At 41.4% G+C, this 14,481-nt stretch overlaps 1 protein-coding gene and 1 long non-coding RNA gene across 4 annotated transcripts in view; both read right to left on the bottom strand.

The window, feature by feature from the left end:
• Nucleotides 1-667: 667 nt before the first annotated feature.
• Nucleotides 668-12,280, bottom strand: LOC127552187 (uncharacterized). Its single transcript, XR_007951282.1, has 2 exons — nt 11,185-12,280; nt 668-3,719 (listed from the first exon to the last, which is right to left on the bottom strand). It is a non-coding gene; the product is annotated as an uncharacterized LOC127552187 (long non-coding RNA).
• Nucleotides 12,281-12,303: 23 nt separating this feature from the next.
• Nucleotides 12,304-14,481, bottom strand: part of ABRAXAS2 (abraxas 2, BRISC complex subunit) — a 38,047-nt gene continuing 35,869 nt past the window's right edge. For all 3 annotated transcript variants that reach the window (XM_051982676.1, XM_051982675.1, XM_051982677.1), the window contains one exon: nt 12,304-13,784. In XM_051982676.1, coding sequence (XP_051838636.1) covers nt 13,330-13,784 — 455 coding nt within the window. In that variant the 3' untranslated portion in view covers nt 12,304-13,329. The remainder of the gene's footprint in view (nt 13,785-14,481) is intronic.

The following is a 14,481-nucleotide window of genomic DNA, read 5'->3' as shown; positions in this document are numbered from 1 at the left end:
TTGGGCAAAATAGTTCCTAATAAATTCTTTTATTTGAATTCTCCTTACTTATTGGTAACATTGGAAACTTGGCTTTCCTCCCTTAAAGCAAATTAGCTAATGGATTATTTTATTCCTCACTTCCAATCCCTCAGCTCCTAGGACTATACTAAATTGACTTTTTCATATTTCTGCTTTGGCTTTCAATTTTGTTAGTCTTTCCTTTAGTTTCAAGAATATTTATTATGTGGGATTTTTTTGGGGGGAATACTTTTATTTCTTAAGTTGCAGACCTCTTTTGATGATTCTTTCTTTCTTTTATTGATGAAAGTGTTTAGTGACAGAAGGACTTTGTCCTGAAGGATTGAGTTGGCAACATACTATGAGTTTAGGTGGCTTCTCATGTTGTTGTTACTTTATTTAGTGAAATTATTACTAGTTATTGCTTTCTCTCAATAATAATTTTTTTTTATTTCTTTAGCCCAAAAGAATGAATCATATTTCTTGGATTTGAGTTACTTTTGTTTTTCTATCACTTGCTATTTAAACCCTCTCTTTTAAGTTTTACTTGCACAGATTTTAGTTGCTCAGGGGACTTTTTTCTTCACACTAATATTAAAAAAGTTATCGATTATGAAAGGGTATTATTTCACTTTTTGGAACATTAGAGATAAAAATCTAAGACAAATTTAATTTTCACAAATTTTAATTATGACTGTTCTTGAATCATTTAAATTTTTATATGTCACAGTTTGGGGAGGGAAAGAGATTATTACACTGCACTAGCTAAAATTAATCATATCGAGAGCATAACAGATATCATGGTGCTTTTAACTTCCACACATAAACATGATTCACTTTAAGTTTTCACACTTCACATTCAAATGCAACAAGCAGCACAACTCCATCCAGCTGAGGCATAAGCTCATGTGAATAACAGTAACAAGGGCACATCTGCTTCCATCAAATTGAATAATTGCTGCACTGTCAGTTGAAGTATATTCACCACTTTTCATGGAGGAAAAAAGATTAACTCATGTAGGACTTAAGACTTGAAAATATTCAACAATGTTTGCCATTAAAATGTTTGTAGCAGTTCTTTTTGTAGTGGCAAGGAACTGAAAACTTGAGTAGGTGCCCATTAGTAGGGAATGGCTGAATAAGTTATGGTATATGAATGTTATGGAATATTATTGTTCTATAAGAAATGACCAGCAGGATGATTTCAGAAAGGCTTGGAGATACTTACATGAACTGATATGAAGTGAACATTTGTATATAGCAACAAGAAGATTATGTGATGATCAACTCTGATGGACTTGGCTCTTTTCAACAGTGAGGTGATTCAGGCCAGTTCCAAAAGATTTGTGATGAAGAGAGCCATCTGCACCCAGAGGGAGGACTATGTGGACTGAGTGTGGATCACAACATAGCATTTTACCTTTGTTGTTGTTTGCTTGGTTTTTTTTTTTATTTTCTTTCTCATTTGTTTTTCCTTTTTGATCTGATTTTTTTTGTGCAGCATGATAAATGTGGAATATGTTTAGAACAACTGCACAGGTTTGACCTATATTGGATTACTTGCTATCTAGGGGAAGGTTGATGGGAGGAGAAAAATATGAAACTAGAGAGGGCTATAAAAATGAAGTTAAGCAGAAAGCCCAACTCTGTGCAAATGTTAGGAGTTTTCCTGAGTAGTGGCTCAGAGCAACTGGCCTCAGAATCATTGATTAGAAAAATGCAAATTAAAACAACTTTGACCTTATACTTACCAGATTGGCTAATATGACAGGAAATGAAAATAATACATTTTGGTGGGGATATGGAAAAAATGGGATACCAATGTGTTGTTAGTGGAATTGCGAACTGATCCAACCAATCTGTACAGCGATTTGAAACTATGCGCTATCAAATTTTGATCCAGCAATATCACTATTGGTCTGTAGCCCAAAGAACAAGTTGTAGTATATGATTGTGATAGAATACTATTGCACTATTAAAAATGACAAGCATAATAGTTCTGTAAAAATCTGGAAAGACTTCAATGAACTGATGCAAAATCAAGTGAACAAAACAAAGAAAACATTGTATACAGTAACAGCAATATTGTGCAACAATCAATTGTGAATAACTTAGCTATTCTCTACAATATAACGATCCAAGGCAATTCTAAAAGACTCATAATGAAAAATATTATCTGCCTCTAGAGAATTGATGAAGTCTGAATATAAATTGAAGCAGATTGTTTTTCACTTTCTTTATCTCACTGTGTTGTTATTATTTTTTAATATGTGCTCATGTATAACCTATATCAAATTGCTTCCTGGAGGGCAGAAGGTTGGGAGGGGAGGAGAGAATTTGGGATTCAAAATTGTAAAAGAAATTTTTTATGTAATTGGGAAAAAATAAAATAAATAAACTCCTTAAACTTGGAGAGAACCCCATGGACATTAGGAGCTATTCTATACCACTATTTACACATTTTCCCCCATGCAGAATCTAGTTCCATATTAGCCGTGTTGCAAAAACAAACCAAAACCAAAAAGAAAAAAAAAGACTGAGAAAATTCTACTTCAATCTGCACTCAGAATTTATCACTTTTCTCTCTGGAAGTAGAGCGTATTTTTTTTTCATCATGAGTCTTTTGGAATTGTTTTAGATCATTGTCTTGATCAGAGTTGTCAAGTCTTTCACACTTGATCATTATTACAATGCTGCTATTATTGCAATGATCTACTCAATGATTCTGCTCATTTCACTCTGCATCAGTTCATAGAAGTCTTTCAGGTTTCTCTGAAATCATCCTGCTCGTCATTTCTCATAGCACAATAAAATTCCATCATATGTTTGGTTATTCCCCAATAAATGGCCATCCACCACTAAAAGAGCTGCTTGAATGTTTCTGTATTTGTAGATCCTTTTCCTTTTTTCCCTTTGGGATACAGACCTAGCAGTAGTATTGATGGGTCTAAGGACAGGCATGGTTAATTATATTGAGAGCATAATGTATCACTGGGTCTTGTTTTTATAAATTTGACCCACTTCCCTATATATTTGAGAAATGAGGCCTTTATCAGAGATATTTACTGTAAAAATTTTTGCTATTATTTCAGTCTACTTTTTAGAGAAGTGTAGTTTCCCTGTTTATCTCTTTTAATTAGGTCTAATTTTGCTTTTGCTTTGTCTGGGATCTCGCCTTATTTTTATTCTGTGTATCTGCTCCAAGCGTGTCTCTTGTAAACAATATATTGTAGGATTCTGGTTTCCAATTCATCACCACTTAGGCTTAAAGAGAGAGAAGGAAAGAGAGAGAAGATAGAAGGTAATCTTGGGGTAAAGATCTTTTGCAAAGAAACTGGAATCTGAGTGGCTGCCCATCGGTTGGAGAATGGCTGATTAAGTTATGGCATATGAACGTTATAGTATATTATTGCTCTGTAAGAAATGACCAGCAGGATGAATACAGAGAGGCCTGAAGAGACTTACACGAACTGATGCTGAATGAAATGAGCAGAACCAGGAGATCAATATACATGGTAACAAGATGATTATGTGATGATCAATTCTGATGGACGTGGCTCTTTTCAACAACGAAGTGATTGGTCTTATGATAGAAAGAGCCATCTGCACTCAGAGACTGTGGGGCAGCAAAGTAGTTTCACTCTTTTTCTTGTTGTAGACTTTTCTTTTTTTCTTTTCTTTTTCCTTTTTGATCGGATTTTTCTTGTGCATCAAGATAACTGGAAATATATATAGAAGAATTGTACATGTTTAACACATATAGAATTACTTGCCCTCTAGGGGAGGAGGTAAGAGGGAGGGAAAAAATGGGAAAACAAGGTTTTGCAAGGGTGAATGTTGAAAATTATCTATGCATATTCTTTGAAAATAAAAAGTTTTAATAATAATAATAGTAATATCTCTTGCAAAAGGTGGGATTTGATTTAATGTTCAAAGAAGCTGGGGAAGATTGGGGTGATATTGGGTCTGAGAAACAGTCAGGAGGCCAGTATGATTGGAAGATGACATATGTCTGGAAGAGCAAAGTGGAAGACTGGAAAGAGGAAATGGAACAAAATGCTTGGTACTTGGTCCTATAGGAAATTTGGTCCTAGGAGAGTTACACGGCCAGATCTGAACATTAGAAAAATCAAGTTGGCAGCTGAGTGAAAGATAAATTGGAGTAGAGACGTTTGAGATGGTTACTGACAGAGGCTAGACAAGAGGGATAAAAACTGGAAGTAAGGTGGTGACTGTGAGGGTAAAGAGATGTGTGAGACCTCATGAAAGCAGAAACAAGATTTGGCAACAATTAGATATATTAGAAGAGAAAAACGAATCTAGGTAATGCTAAGATTATGAGTCAAGGTAACTGGGAGAATGAGGGCACCCATGGAGTAATCGGGCAGTTCTTAGGAAGGGATCGTTTCAGAAGCAATGAGTCCTATTTCTGATGCACCACATCTGAAATGTTGGTGGACAGCCAGTTTGGATGGGTACTATCAGTCAGGAAAGAGCCTTGGGCTAGACTGTGAGCTTTAGGGGTTGGTCACTTTCATGAAGATGCTTGCCATGTAGACTGTGGACCAGAGGAGGAGAGACTACCAGGGAGACAAGTTTAGCTTCTATCCCCTGCAATCTCATCTCCTGATCCTCTCTTGCCAGTTCCTGGATCTATTTTCTAAAGTCAGCATCCAATTCAGTGGGTTCTCTGCTTGAAAGGCCACTGTATCTAATGAAGAGCTAAATCAGTGGTGTTGAACTCAAATAGAAATGGGGCAGCTTATTGGCCTAGAAAACCACAAATTCACATTATCCATGAGATATTGTATTTTTACAGAGGATTTCATTATCTAATTTGATCTAGTGCTAGAAATGCTAGGTTGGGCAATAAGGCAAGAAAAAAGTTGACAGAGTAAGTTGAGACACAGAGAAACCAAACTATCACTTTTGCACATACAAAATAAATGCATCTAAAATCAGAAAGGGAAATGGAGGGAAAATTTTTGCAGCAAGTTTCACTGGTAAGGCTCTCATTAACCAGAAATATAAAGAACCAGAGCTATTATTAAGAGCAATTGATAAATCATCAAAGGATACGAATAGGCAGTTTTCTAAGGAAAAAACCCAAGGTATCAATAGTCATATGAAAAGAAAACTTTTCAATTAATAGGGATTTGGATTATCTTTTCAGAATTAGAAAAGTTGACCCCCCCCCCAAAAAAAAGGAAAATGGCAAATATTGGAGGGAGTGGAGGAAAAAACTAGCATTGATTGGCTGGGCAATTCTGTAACTCTTTTTGTAACTATGTGCCAAAAGACATTCAACTGTTACCCAGCGATACCATTCCACCTATATCTCCCAGAGATAAAAAAAAAAAAAGGAAAAGATACAGATGTAAAGAAAAACTTTATAGCAACTTTTTGTTGTAGCAAGTAACTGGAATCAAAGAGAGATATATCTGGAAAAATTCTGAACAAATCATAATTGATGTAATGAGATTTTAATGCACAGTAAAAAATGACAGAAAAGAATGCTTCAAAGAAATTTAGAAAGATTTGCATGATGATGCAATGTGAAGTAAGCAGAACTAAAAGAACAATTTATAAGAAAAGAAAAAATCTTTATTTTAAAGATATAAAATCCTTGATCAATCCAAGAACCAACCAGTGCTCCAGAGGATCAAGGAGGAAACATGCTACTCACCTCCTGACAGAAGGGTGGTGGACTGATGTTTCATCATAAGTCACACAATTTTGGATATGATAAATGTGTGGGGTTTTTTCACTTGACTATTGTTGCAAGTTTTGTGCTTTTCTTATTTTTTTTTAATTTGGGGAGTAGAAGAGGGATAAGGTGGGGAGTGATATGTTAGAGTGGGGGTTTTCAAAAAATTAAACAAGTTTCATTGGAGAACTTAAAAAATACAAAGAAAAAACAAGAGAAAAGCTTCATGGGAAACAAAGCAGGACAACTTTGAAAGAAGCATGAACTCAGCAGATTTTTTAGAGGCAAGCTACAAATCATAAACAATTGACATGTAATTCCATTCTGGTTCTTCTTTGTATGAGAAAATGGGTTTTTTAGTATCCATGCTATTTAGAATATATATATACATATGTATACACGCACATATATATCTCTTAGCAGTGTAAGAAGTGGATGCATTTAAGGATTTTGTCTAAGAAGGGGGGAAGTTTGGTTTCCATCCAATTTGAAGGACCATTTGCATGAGTTTTGAGCTGGAAGATACCGGTAAGGTATTCAGCTCCATACACTCCCTTTACATATACCTAGGCCCGGAGCAGGACTTGCTGGTGGGCTTTGCTGTTGTAGATCACTGTGCCTAAAACCCTGCTGTTTTATCCTCTTTCTCTCAAAATAAGACACTGCTCTCCTTATCGGAATAGCAAATTTTCCGAAGTTAATTGACTCGGTTAGTTTTGTTTTGTGAAAAATGTCTGCTTGGAGTTGTAGGTTTTGACATTCTACCCAGTCTAATTGAAGTTTTCCGACAGAATTCACCCACAGAACAAAAGTCAAGAGCTTGAAGTCGGGGCCGTTTCTAAAGACTGAATTTGTTCTTTGTGTAACCACAGATTCTTTTCAGCTCATTTCCAGTTCCCACTAGAGATGCTCAACTGTCATTAGCTGCACGTGACCATAACAGGTTTTTCTAGTGAAGTGGAAATGGCAGAAAACTGTAACCTTTGAGAAAAACATTCACCAAGATAATCAAATGAGATTGCTCTAACTTATGTCCAGATTTCCTGATGCCGGGATCCCCAGTCGCCTTCTTAGGGAAAGCGTTCTCTATATTTCCAGAAACACCCTGGGTTCTCCTCACTTCAGTCTCCCAGAATTCCCCCCTCCCTGCACTGATGTGTGTATATCTGCCAGAGAGCACACCCCGAGGCAAGTGTTTTACTGCCATGAGTGAAAGGCCTAGGGTAGATATGGAGTTATCTTGAACCCTGTCTGGGATGGGTGGGCAGTGGCCCAACCCAGGGCTACCAATATTTTGTTTATTCATTCGAATATTGCACATCTTGCAACTCCTAATAGACTGGAAGCTCCTTGGGGGCTGGGGCCATCGCATTTTCATTCCAGTGGATCTCCGGGGCCCAGGACCCCGCTTGTGACTTGAATGACATCAGGGTGAGCCACAGTGAAGGAAGAGCTTAGTATACTCAAAAAGAAGTACATGGAGACTCAGTTTGTTTATTAGCTTTATTCAGGCGGATGATACTACAATACTTTTTTAAGTGCCATGAAACATTGCATGTCTCCCTGCCACCACACTAGGCAACAGAATCTTTGGCTTCCTGTCTAGCTTTCTAGGCTGTCACTCACCAGCTCCAACCTTCACTCCCTTGGCTCCCGCCTCTCCAGGGCAGCCGTTGGGTACAACTCCTGCCCCCACTTTGCAGACAAGGAAACTGAGGTGTGACTTTTCCCCCCATCCATTTCAAGCAAGTGTCTGAGGCAGGGTTTGAGCCCCCGTCTGACTGCTATGAACCCCTTTTCCAACTTTTGCATCTGTTCTGTATGTACTTTGGGTGGACACGTGCCTCCCACTAATCTCCTTGAGGGCAGAGGCTGTTTCCCTTCTGTTTGTGCTTTCGAGGCTCCCAGGCAGAGTCTGACCCAGGGCCCCGGGGCACCTCTTCCTGAGACCCTCCTGGGCAGGCCGCTTTGCCCAAGGCCTCCCGTTTCTGCCCTCCAGGTGCCCACACCACTTTAAGAGGCTTCTGCACCTTCCACTTTATATTAGGGAATCTCTGGGTGATTTGGAGAGTCCTCAGCAATCCCACCCACAGGAAACAATGTGCGCATAAGACTTGTGACAAGGTGCACAAACATACTTGCAATCCACACACCTGTACCCCTCTTATTCCCCCCAACTTTTCCAACACAGTCCTGCCATTGTGCCATACCACCCATAGGAGGGGGAGGGTATGAGCATTCATATAGCACCTATAGTGTACCAGGCTCTGTGCTAAAGACTTTACAACTATTCTCTCATTTGAGCCTTACAACAACTCTGGAGGTAGGTGCTGTTATTACAGCTGAGGAAACTGAGGCAAACAGAAAGCATGCGCCTTGCCTAGTCACACCCTTGGTGTGTGTCTGAGGCTAGATTTACTCAGGTCCTGCTGCCCCCAGACCCAGTGCTCTGGGGTACTCCCAGCTGCCCACTCTACAAAATGCTGCACTATTAACTGTGGCTTCCCAAAAGCCACACCAACAGGGAGCAAATTTTGGCAGAATCGACCGTGCTGGAAAGGCTCCAGAGATGGTTCCAGTAACAGATTGTCTGTAGGTCCAGGAGAGACTCATCACCACGAGGCTGACCACAAGGGGATTCTAGGTTCCTCTCTGGCTACAGCAACCCAGGAAACCACAACAAATACAAATACAAATGGTTTCTGTCCAGCTCAGCCTCTTTCGAAGCCATAGTGACAACAGAAGAGTTGGGTGATAGTGTGGGAGGAAGGTGCTAAGAATCCCTTTTTAGATAATCAATAAGCCTTAGTGTGGGCTCTTTGTCCAGGGACCAGAGAAATGATGAGTCCTGACGGAAGTGAAAATAGCAGAGATTGTTTCAGTCTGGCGCCCAGAAGATATAAGAGACATTTCAGGAGGCGCTTGGTCAGCTGGTCTTTAGATGCTCACTGGGACCATCGACACCTCACCAAGAAAAGCCTTGTGGTTTATGTACCAAAATCTGTCTCAGATTTTGAAGAGGTAGAGAAATTCCAGAAAGAGTCCTGCAAGATGTCCCGGCCAAGTCAACATGTATATTGATGCAAAGTGAGCCACAGGGCTTAGTCATTAAAAAAAATTTATTAAAAAAAAAAAAAAAAAGCATTTGGAAATGCAGCTCAGAACCAATAAGTGCAAGCTGCTGCTCAGAAACCTTATACTTGGACATTGGGATATTTCTTAAAAGAGAAAGTCAGAAGGTGGTGGACAAGGCAGGAGCCCAGCAACAACCTCCACGGCAAAACTGATTACAGCTTGCCACAGAGAGCAAGGTGAGAAACAACAGGAAAAATAAGGGACAAGAATATGGAATGGCCCCAGGAGGAATGGGCTTTCACTCATTGGAAGTCTTTAAGCAGAAGTTGGATCACCAATGATCAAAGTACAGGTTAGGCTAGATGGGCTCTGCTTCCTTCCAGCTCAGATTCTCTAATCTGGTAGTCAGTGTAGGTGTCTTGCAAACACCCCACATGGAAGAAGGGTTCCTTCTATCACCTGCTCCTTTCTGCTAAGAAAATTGTATCCATTGCTTTAAGCCCATAACACGACAGAGAACTCACTACAAAGATTCAATTACTCCAGAGGCTGACCCAGCAATCTATTCAAGAAAAACTAGGGGACCAAGAATGCACATTCCCAAATTATACCTTGGATTTGGAAGGGCGGCTCGCTGAGATGGTAAATAACCCGGGAAGGCACTGCAGGTGAAGAGATGCTGGTCCCAGAATCACACAAGAGAAAGCAAGGGAACCAGATGGCACCTAGAATATGATAGTACTCTTTCAGTGGGCAAACCACTTTCTGACCATGGAAACTTGGGATTTTTAAAGCTGTATTTTGCAGTAATGGAGCAAGTTGGTGTGGGCTAGGGATAGAAAGTTGGAGTGGAGGTCAGAAGGACACAGGGAATTGGAATTGAATCTTGCCCCAAACATTTAACAGGCAGGTCCCTTCGCTTCCTAAAATACTGTATTGATGGAGGGAATTCCAAACTGACAAAACCAGACCTTCTTTGCATTTGTGTTATCTTCAACTACAAAGAAAGAAAATCAAAATCGTGAGATGCAAAGGGACAACAGAGACATATAATGGGTGTGAGCAGATCACAGCCTATTACTAACAATTATTTGAATTCAGGAAACCAAGAGATATTATCATGGAAATGCATGATTGGAAAAGCGAGAGGAGGGTTAATAGGCGGACTACAGGATACTGAGAACTCCTGAACACCAAGACAGGGCCCTCTCCACAAAATTCTTTAAAAAAAATATACAGATAAGAATCACCTGGGATGAGAAGGCAAAGTTGGACTGCCATCTGTACTAGTAAGGAGAATACCCAAACCAAGGACCTGAGAACAAAGAAAAACTGAGGTAATGATCAAACAGTCGTGATACAATGCTCACGCTTCCACATTCAGGAAGTGCCCGATATGTGGAAACAGACTGCCAAAGAAAAAGCTATCTTGCATAGAAAAAAGCAAAGCAAAAATGAGTGAGGCTTCTCTCCTTAGATGGCAGAACCATTGGGCTGAACAGATCTCATGGTAACCTGAGAAGTTTCCCTGCTCTTAACCCTGGACAAAAACAGGCAGTGATGGTTTAAAATTCTGAACATCCTTAATTCTCTGAAAGCATGTGTTCAGTGACTGCTAGAAACTTAAAAAGTTGAACTGTTTTCAGTTTGACAAACAAAACAAACAAACAAACAAACAAAAACCACCTGAAGAATTTGAAACAAAACAGTTTTTCACCTGGAAATCAAGTGAAGAATGAGAGGAGTGATAAAATTAAAACTCACTACTGCTGACACCAATAAAGTTGTTTGCTTGAGCCCCAAGATTAGATGAACTAAACAGATGTGGAAGACGGAAGCAAACTCAAAAACACTTTCAGAATCTCTTCCTCAGTGGAAAACTTTTTGAGGCTGGCAAGCAAGCCTTTGTTTCTTTTTGTCTCTGTATCCCCAACACCTAGCTTAATGCCCAGCAAGCAATGAATTACCTTAATTCTCAGTTGGAAAAAGGGCGATGACAAAATTCAAACACATTTTTAAAAAGATGGACTATTCAATGACATTTGATTATTATGATTGGTACAGATGGCAACATCCGTCACACAGAGGTGGAAACTGAGACTGGACCAGCTGATTTGAGGAGGGGGTATGATAAGATTTGTACCCTCTGTCCAAAGTGCCTTGGACATGGCATGAGGCTGGCCAGTTTGGAGCCAGGAGTTGCAGGCCACGTTCTCCCTTACTTTGGCATCTCCAAAGTGCCCAATACACCAAAAGTTCTGTTCAGTCCACACACTCTCTCCAATCTGTCTGTTACAATGTCAAAATTAAACAAGAGAATAAATTATCCACTTCTTGACAGTACATTTGCCTAGCACTTGTCTGTGGCCTTCTAACTTGGCCAAATCAGTACATACACTCACCAAAAGTGTTTGCCATGGTGGTAGAACATGTCCAGTGGAATCCAAATGGAAGAGATTCTCTGTAGATAGGAAGGTCTTCCAGATACTCCAGGTGGCAGATGGTATTGAGCTGACTGTACTCAACCCCAGAACACTGCAGAGTCTCCTTTTTTTTTTTTTTTACAGATAGGCCACATCTGGGATGACAACCCAGGCCCCACAATAGCATTGTGCATCCCGTCCCTGACCTGTAAAGGAAAATTCCCATTCTACAACAAAAACTTCCAAGGCCTTAAACATTCACAACTGTAGAGTTACTTTAAGCAAGAAGCTCCATCCCACATTTGTGGGCTCCCACTGACCAGCACGTACCTTTCCAGATCGTGGAAGGGCCCTCGCTGGAACAGGGTGCCAGCCAAGTGAGGGAGTTGGCAGGGGAGGGAGGGCTGGCTGATGCTGATGAGAGAGAGCGAGACGAGAGGTTCAGGATTCAATAGGCTTTATTGTCACATTCACGGCTTTGTCAGGCGTACATTGAAGACTGTTTCCTATGGTGAAGACAAGGGGGAGGGCGGCAGCACGTCTCCCCTCATGGCGTCAGCCCAGAGCTGTCTGAGGAGAGCAGACACTGAAACCGAGCAAGTCTGTCTGAAAACGGCCCGCAATATTCCAAGCCAAACTGCAGTCGTGTTAAGGCGGACAGAGAATGCAGCCTCGACAAACTGGAGACCGTTCAACGGGAAGGGGGACTCGGAAGCACGAACTGGGCCCTTCCCTCTGCAGGCCACCGTCATCTCGTTGGCAGAGGAGAAGGCCCGGAGAACCAGCTGACCACTCGGGAGCCTCCACTTTTAAAAGTCTTTCTAGCGACGTCTTTGCTCCTGTAGGTTTGGTGGAGGTCAAAGGAAAGGCAGTTATGTTTCAAAGCATCCAACACAGGCGCTCACCTCACAGCTAATGGCGGGTTTTGTCATTTGCAAGCTCAGAACCAAAAAGCCCCTGGAATTCAGGGGCCCCATTTCACATCTTTTGGGCAAAATGAGAAGATAAGCGGTAATTAAATAATAGCCTAAGTGCATCCCAATAGAAAAATTCACACACACACACACACACACACACACACACACACACACACACCACTTAGTCTCCAAATGGCAACTTTTACCCCTTATAAGTACTATTCTTCAAATGTCAAACAAATCTTTAATCACCAAGATAATCAAACAGATCCGGTTCCATTATAGACCCTTCTCCTATAGTCCTTACATAAAACTACATTGATAATTTCATCTGAAGGCATGAATCAATTACCTCCTTTATACATAATCTTTGAAAAAAAAATCACATTTGGAATCTGTTCATTATAAAACCCAGGTAAGATGCCCAAGGCTCTTCCCTTGTACTCGTGTGCCCGCCATCTTCAGGCCAAGGATCGTGAGCGGCCTCGTCCCCGGAGCACCAACCCAGCACACCAAGAACTCTAGGACCTACTTCCGTGGGTGATTGTTTACTGGGAATTAATATTCCTACATAAAAAGGCAACCATTTTAAGTGATACACACATCAGGCTAGTAAAAAAGTTGAAACAAAACCCTTCCCTTTTGACCTCAAAAGGGCATGCAGCTGGGAGAAGGTACATCCGATGTGTTCCAATCAGGCTTCTGAGAATTATCAAAATTTCTTTTCTGGCAAAGAATGATTTGGCTCATCGTAGAAAGTTTTTTTGAAGGCTACTGCTGAACCTGCTTCCCTTTCGAAAACTAAATTTCAAGGCATGATAGTGCAAGAGGTAAGTTTTTGATTTTTATAGGACATTTATAGACTAATTGTGCTTAGTCTCCAATTCCCAATTTATTTTAATGAAAATACGGCAACCAAAACTAAAAGGTTTCTATAAATTTCACTTTGCCTAATTGACCATGGATCTCATCAGTATTAGTACAACTTGATTATCCTAATGATTCCATTATGAAACTTGCAAACTGTATCACAAGGCAGGTAAAGTCATCTAGGGCAAGTCTATGCGCGCCTTCTGTGCACAAGAAGCCTCCTCAAGGAGTCTCCATTTCTGCAAAGCAGTTTTTTTGCCTCTGAAATTAAGTCCCCCGAAAGACTTTCGACAACAGTTAAGGAAACCAGCGCTACAGTGAGAATCTGTCTGTCCCATCATATCTGAGAGGTCTGAGTGTTCCTGGAGTCTCCATCAGGATGTGTGGGCGGCCGGGAGCCCCGTGTGTGTGAGTATTCGCTGGGAGAGGGCCCCACGGGGCCGTAATCGCTGTCTTCCGAGTCATCCCCAGTGTCTCCTGCCGCTCTTTGGGACAGAGGCAGGGCCGCTCCATTTCCAGAATACTTCAATCCTGCATTTGTGGAAACAAAACTGGAAGAGCCCACAGCTTGGGGTCGGGGCATGAAGGCACCGCTCTCCAGGAGAGAATGGCCCAAAGTGCTCTCTTGACAGGCGGGGTTAAAGTCTGAGTAAGGAGGGGGAGGGTCAGAGGGTTCGGCATCTGTGAGGGCTCTGCCTTCCACCTCAAAGCCCGAATATGGCAGCCGCACACTGAACCCCGGCTCCGAAGTCTCTGCAGACAAGTGCCTGTTTAACAGGGCCTGCTGCAACCCTAGGAGCAAACAGGAAGCATGTTGTCACATTGCACGGCTCATGCTGGCTTGCATCCCCATGCATTAAAAAGGCCCACGGGCAGCCACGGTAAACGGTATTAGCTAACCTGCAGTGCCCTTGGCTAACTAGCAATTCGTGGTGGATTGGAACTTCCTTCCTATAATGTAAGGCTCAAGTAGAAGTGCTGTGATAGTTACTGTTTCATCCACTAATCAGACAGCCTTCGTGTCTTTAGTAAATAAGGCCGTGATCAGGGCCCTCTGTAGGAGCTCACCCAGGCACCTCATCAGCTCCTATGGATTCCACTGTCATCCCTCTCCTGTCTGGTCCCAACCTTTCTGCCAAGGCCCAACCTTGCACTTCCAACTGCCTTTTGTACATCTCACCCTCAATATGTTCAAAGCTGAACTCTTCCCCTAACCCCTGACCCACTCTTTTCCCGAATGTCAAGTCCCCTCCAAGTCCCTAGGGGTCATCTTTAAACCCCCTCTTTCACTCCTATCCATTCTACCTTCCTAACATCTCCCTCTGTCCCTCTTCCCTGACACAGTCCTACGGATCACCTAATGCTCTCCCCCCACACCAATAACCCTCTGCTAAGCTGCCGGATTTCATTTTCCTAAGGTTCAGGTCAAACCACCTCCCTCCACCCACAAATTCAGGATCAGGCATGAAATTCTCTGCCACTCAAAGCC

This window comes from Antechinus flavipes, chromosome 2, assembly GCF_016432865.1.
Source record: "Antechinus flavipes isolate AdamAnt ecotype Samford, QLD, Australia chromosome 2, AdamAnt_v2, whole genome shotgun sequence".
In the NCBI taxonomy this organism is placed as follows: Eukaryota; Metazoa; Chordata; class Mammalia; order Dasyuromorphia; family Dasyuridae; genus Antechinus; species Antechinus flavipes.
This window is presented reverse-complemented; position numbering and strand designations above follow the sequence as displayed.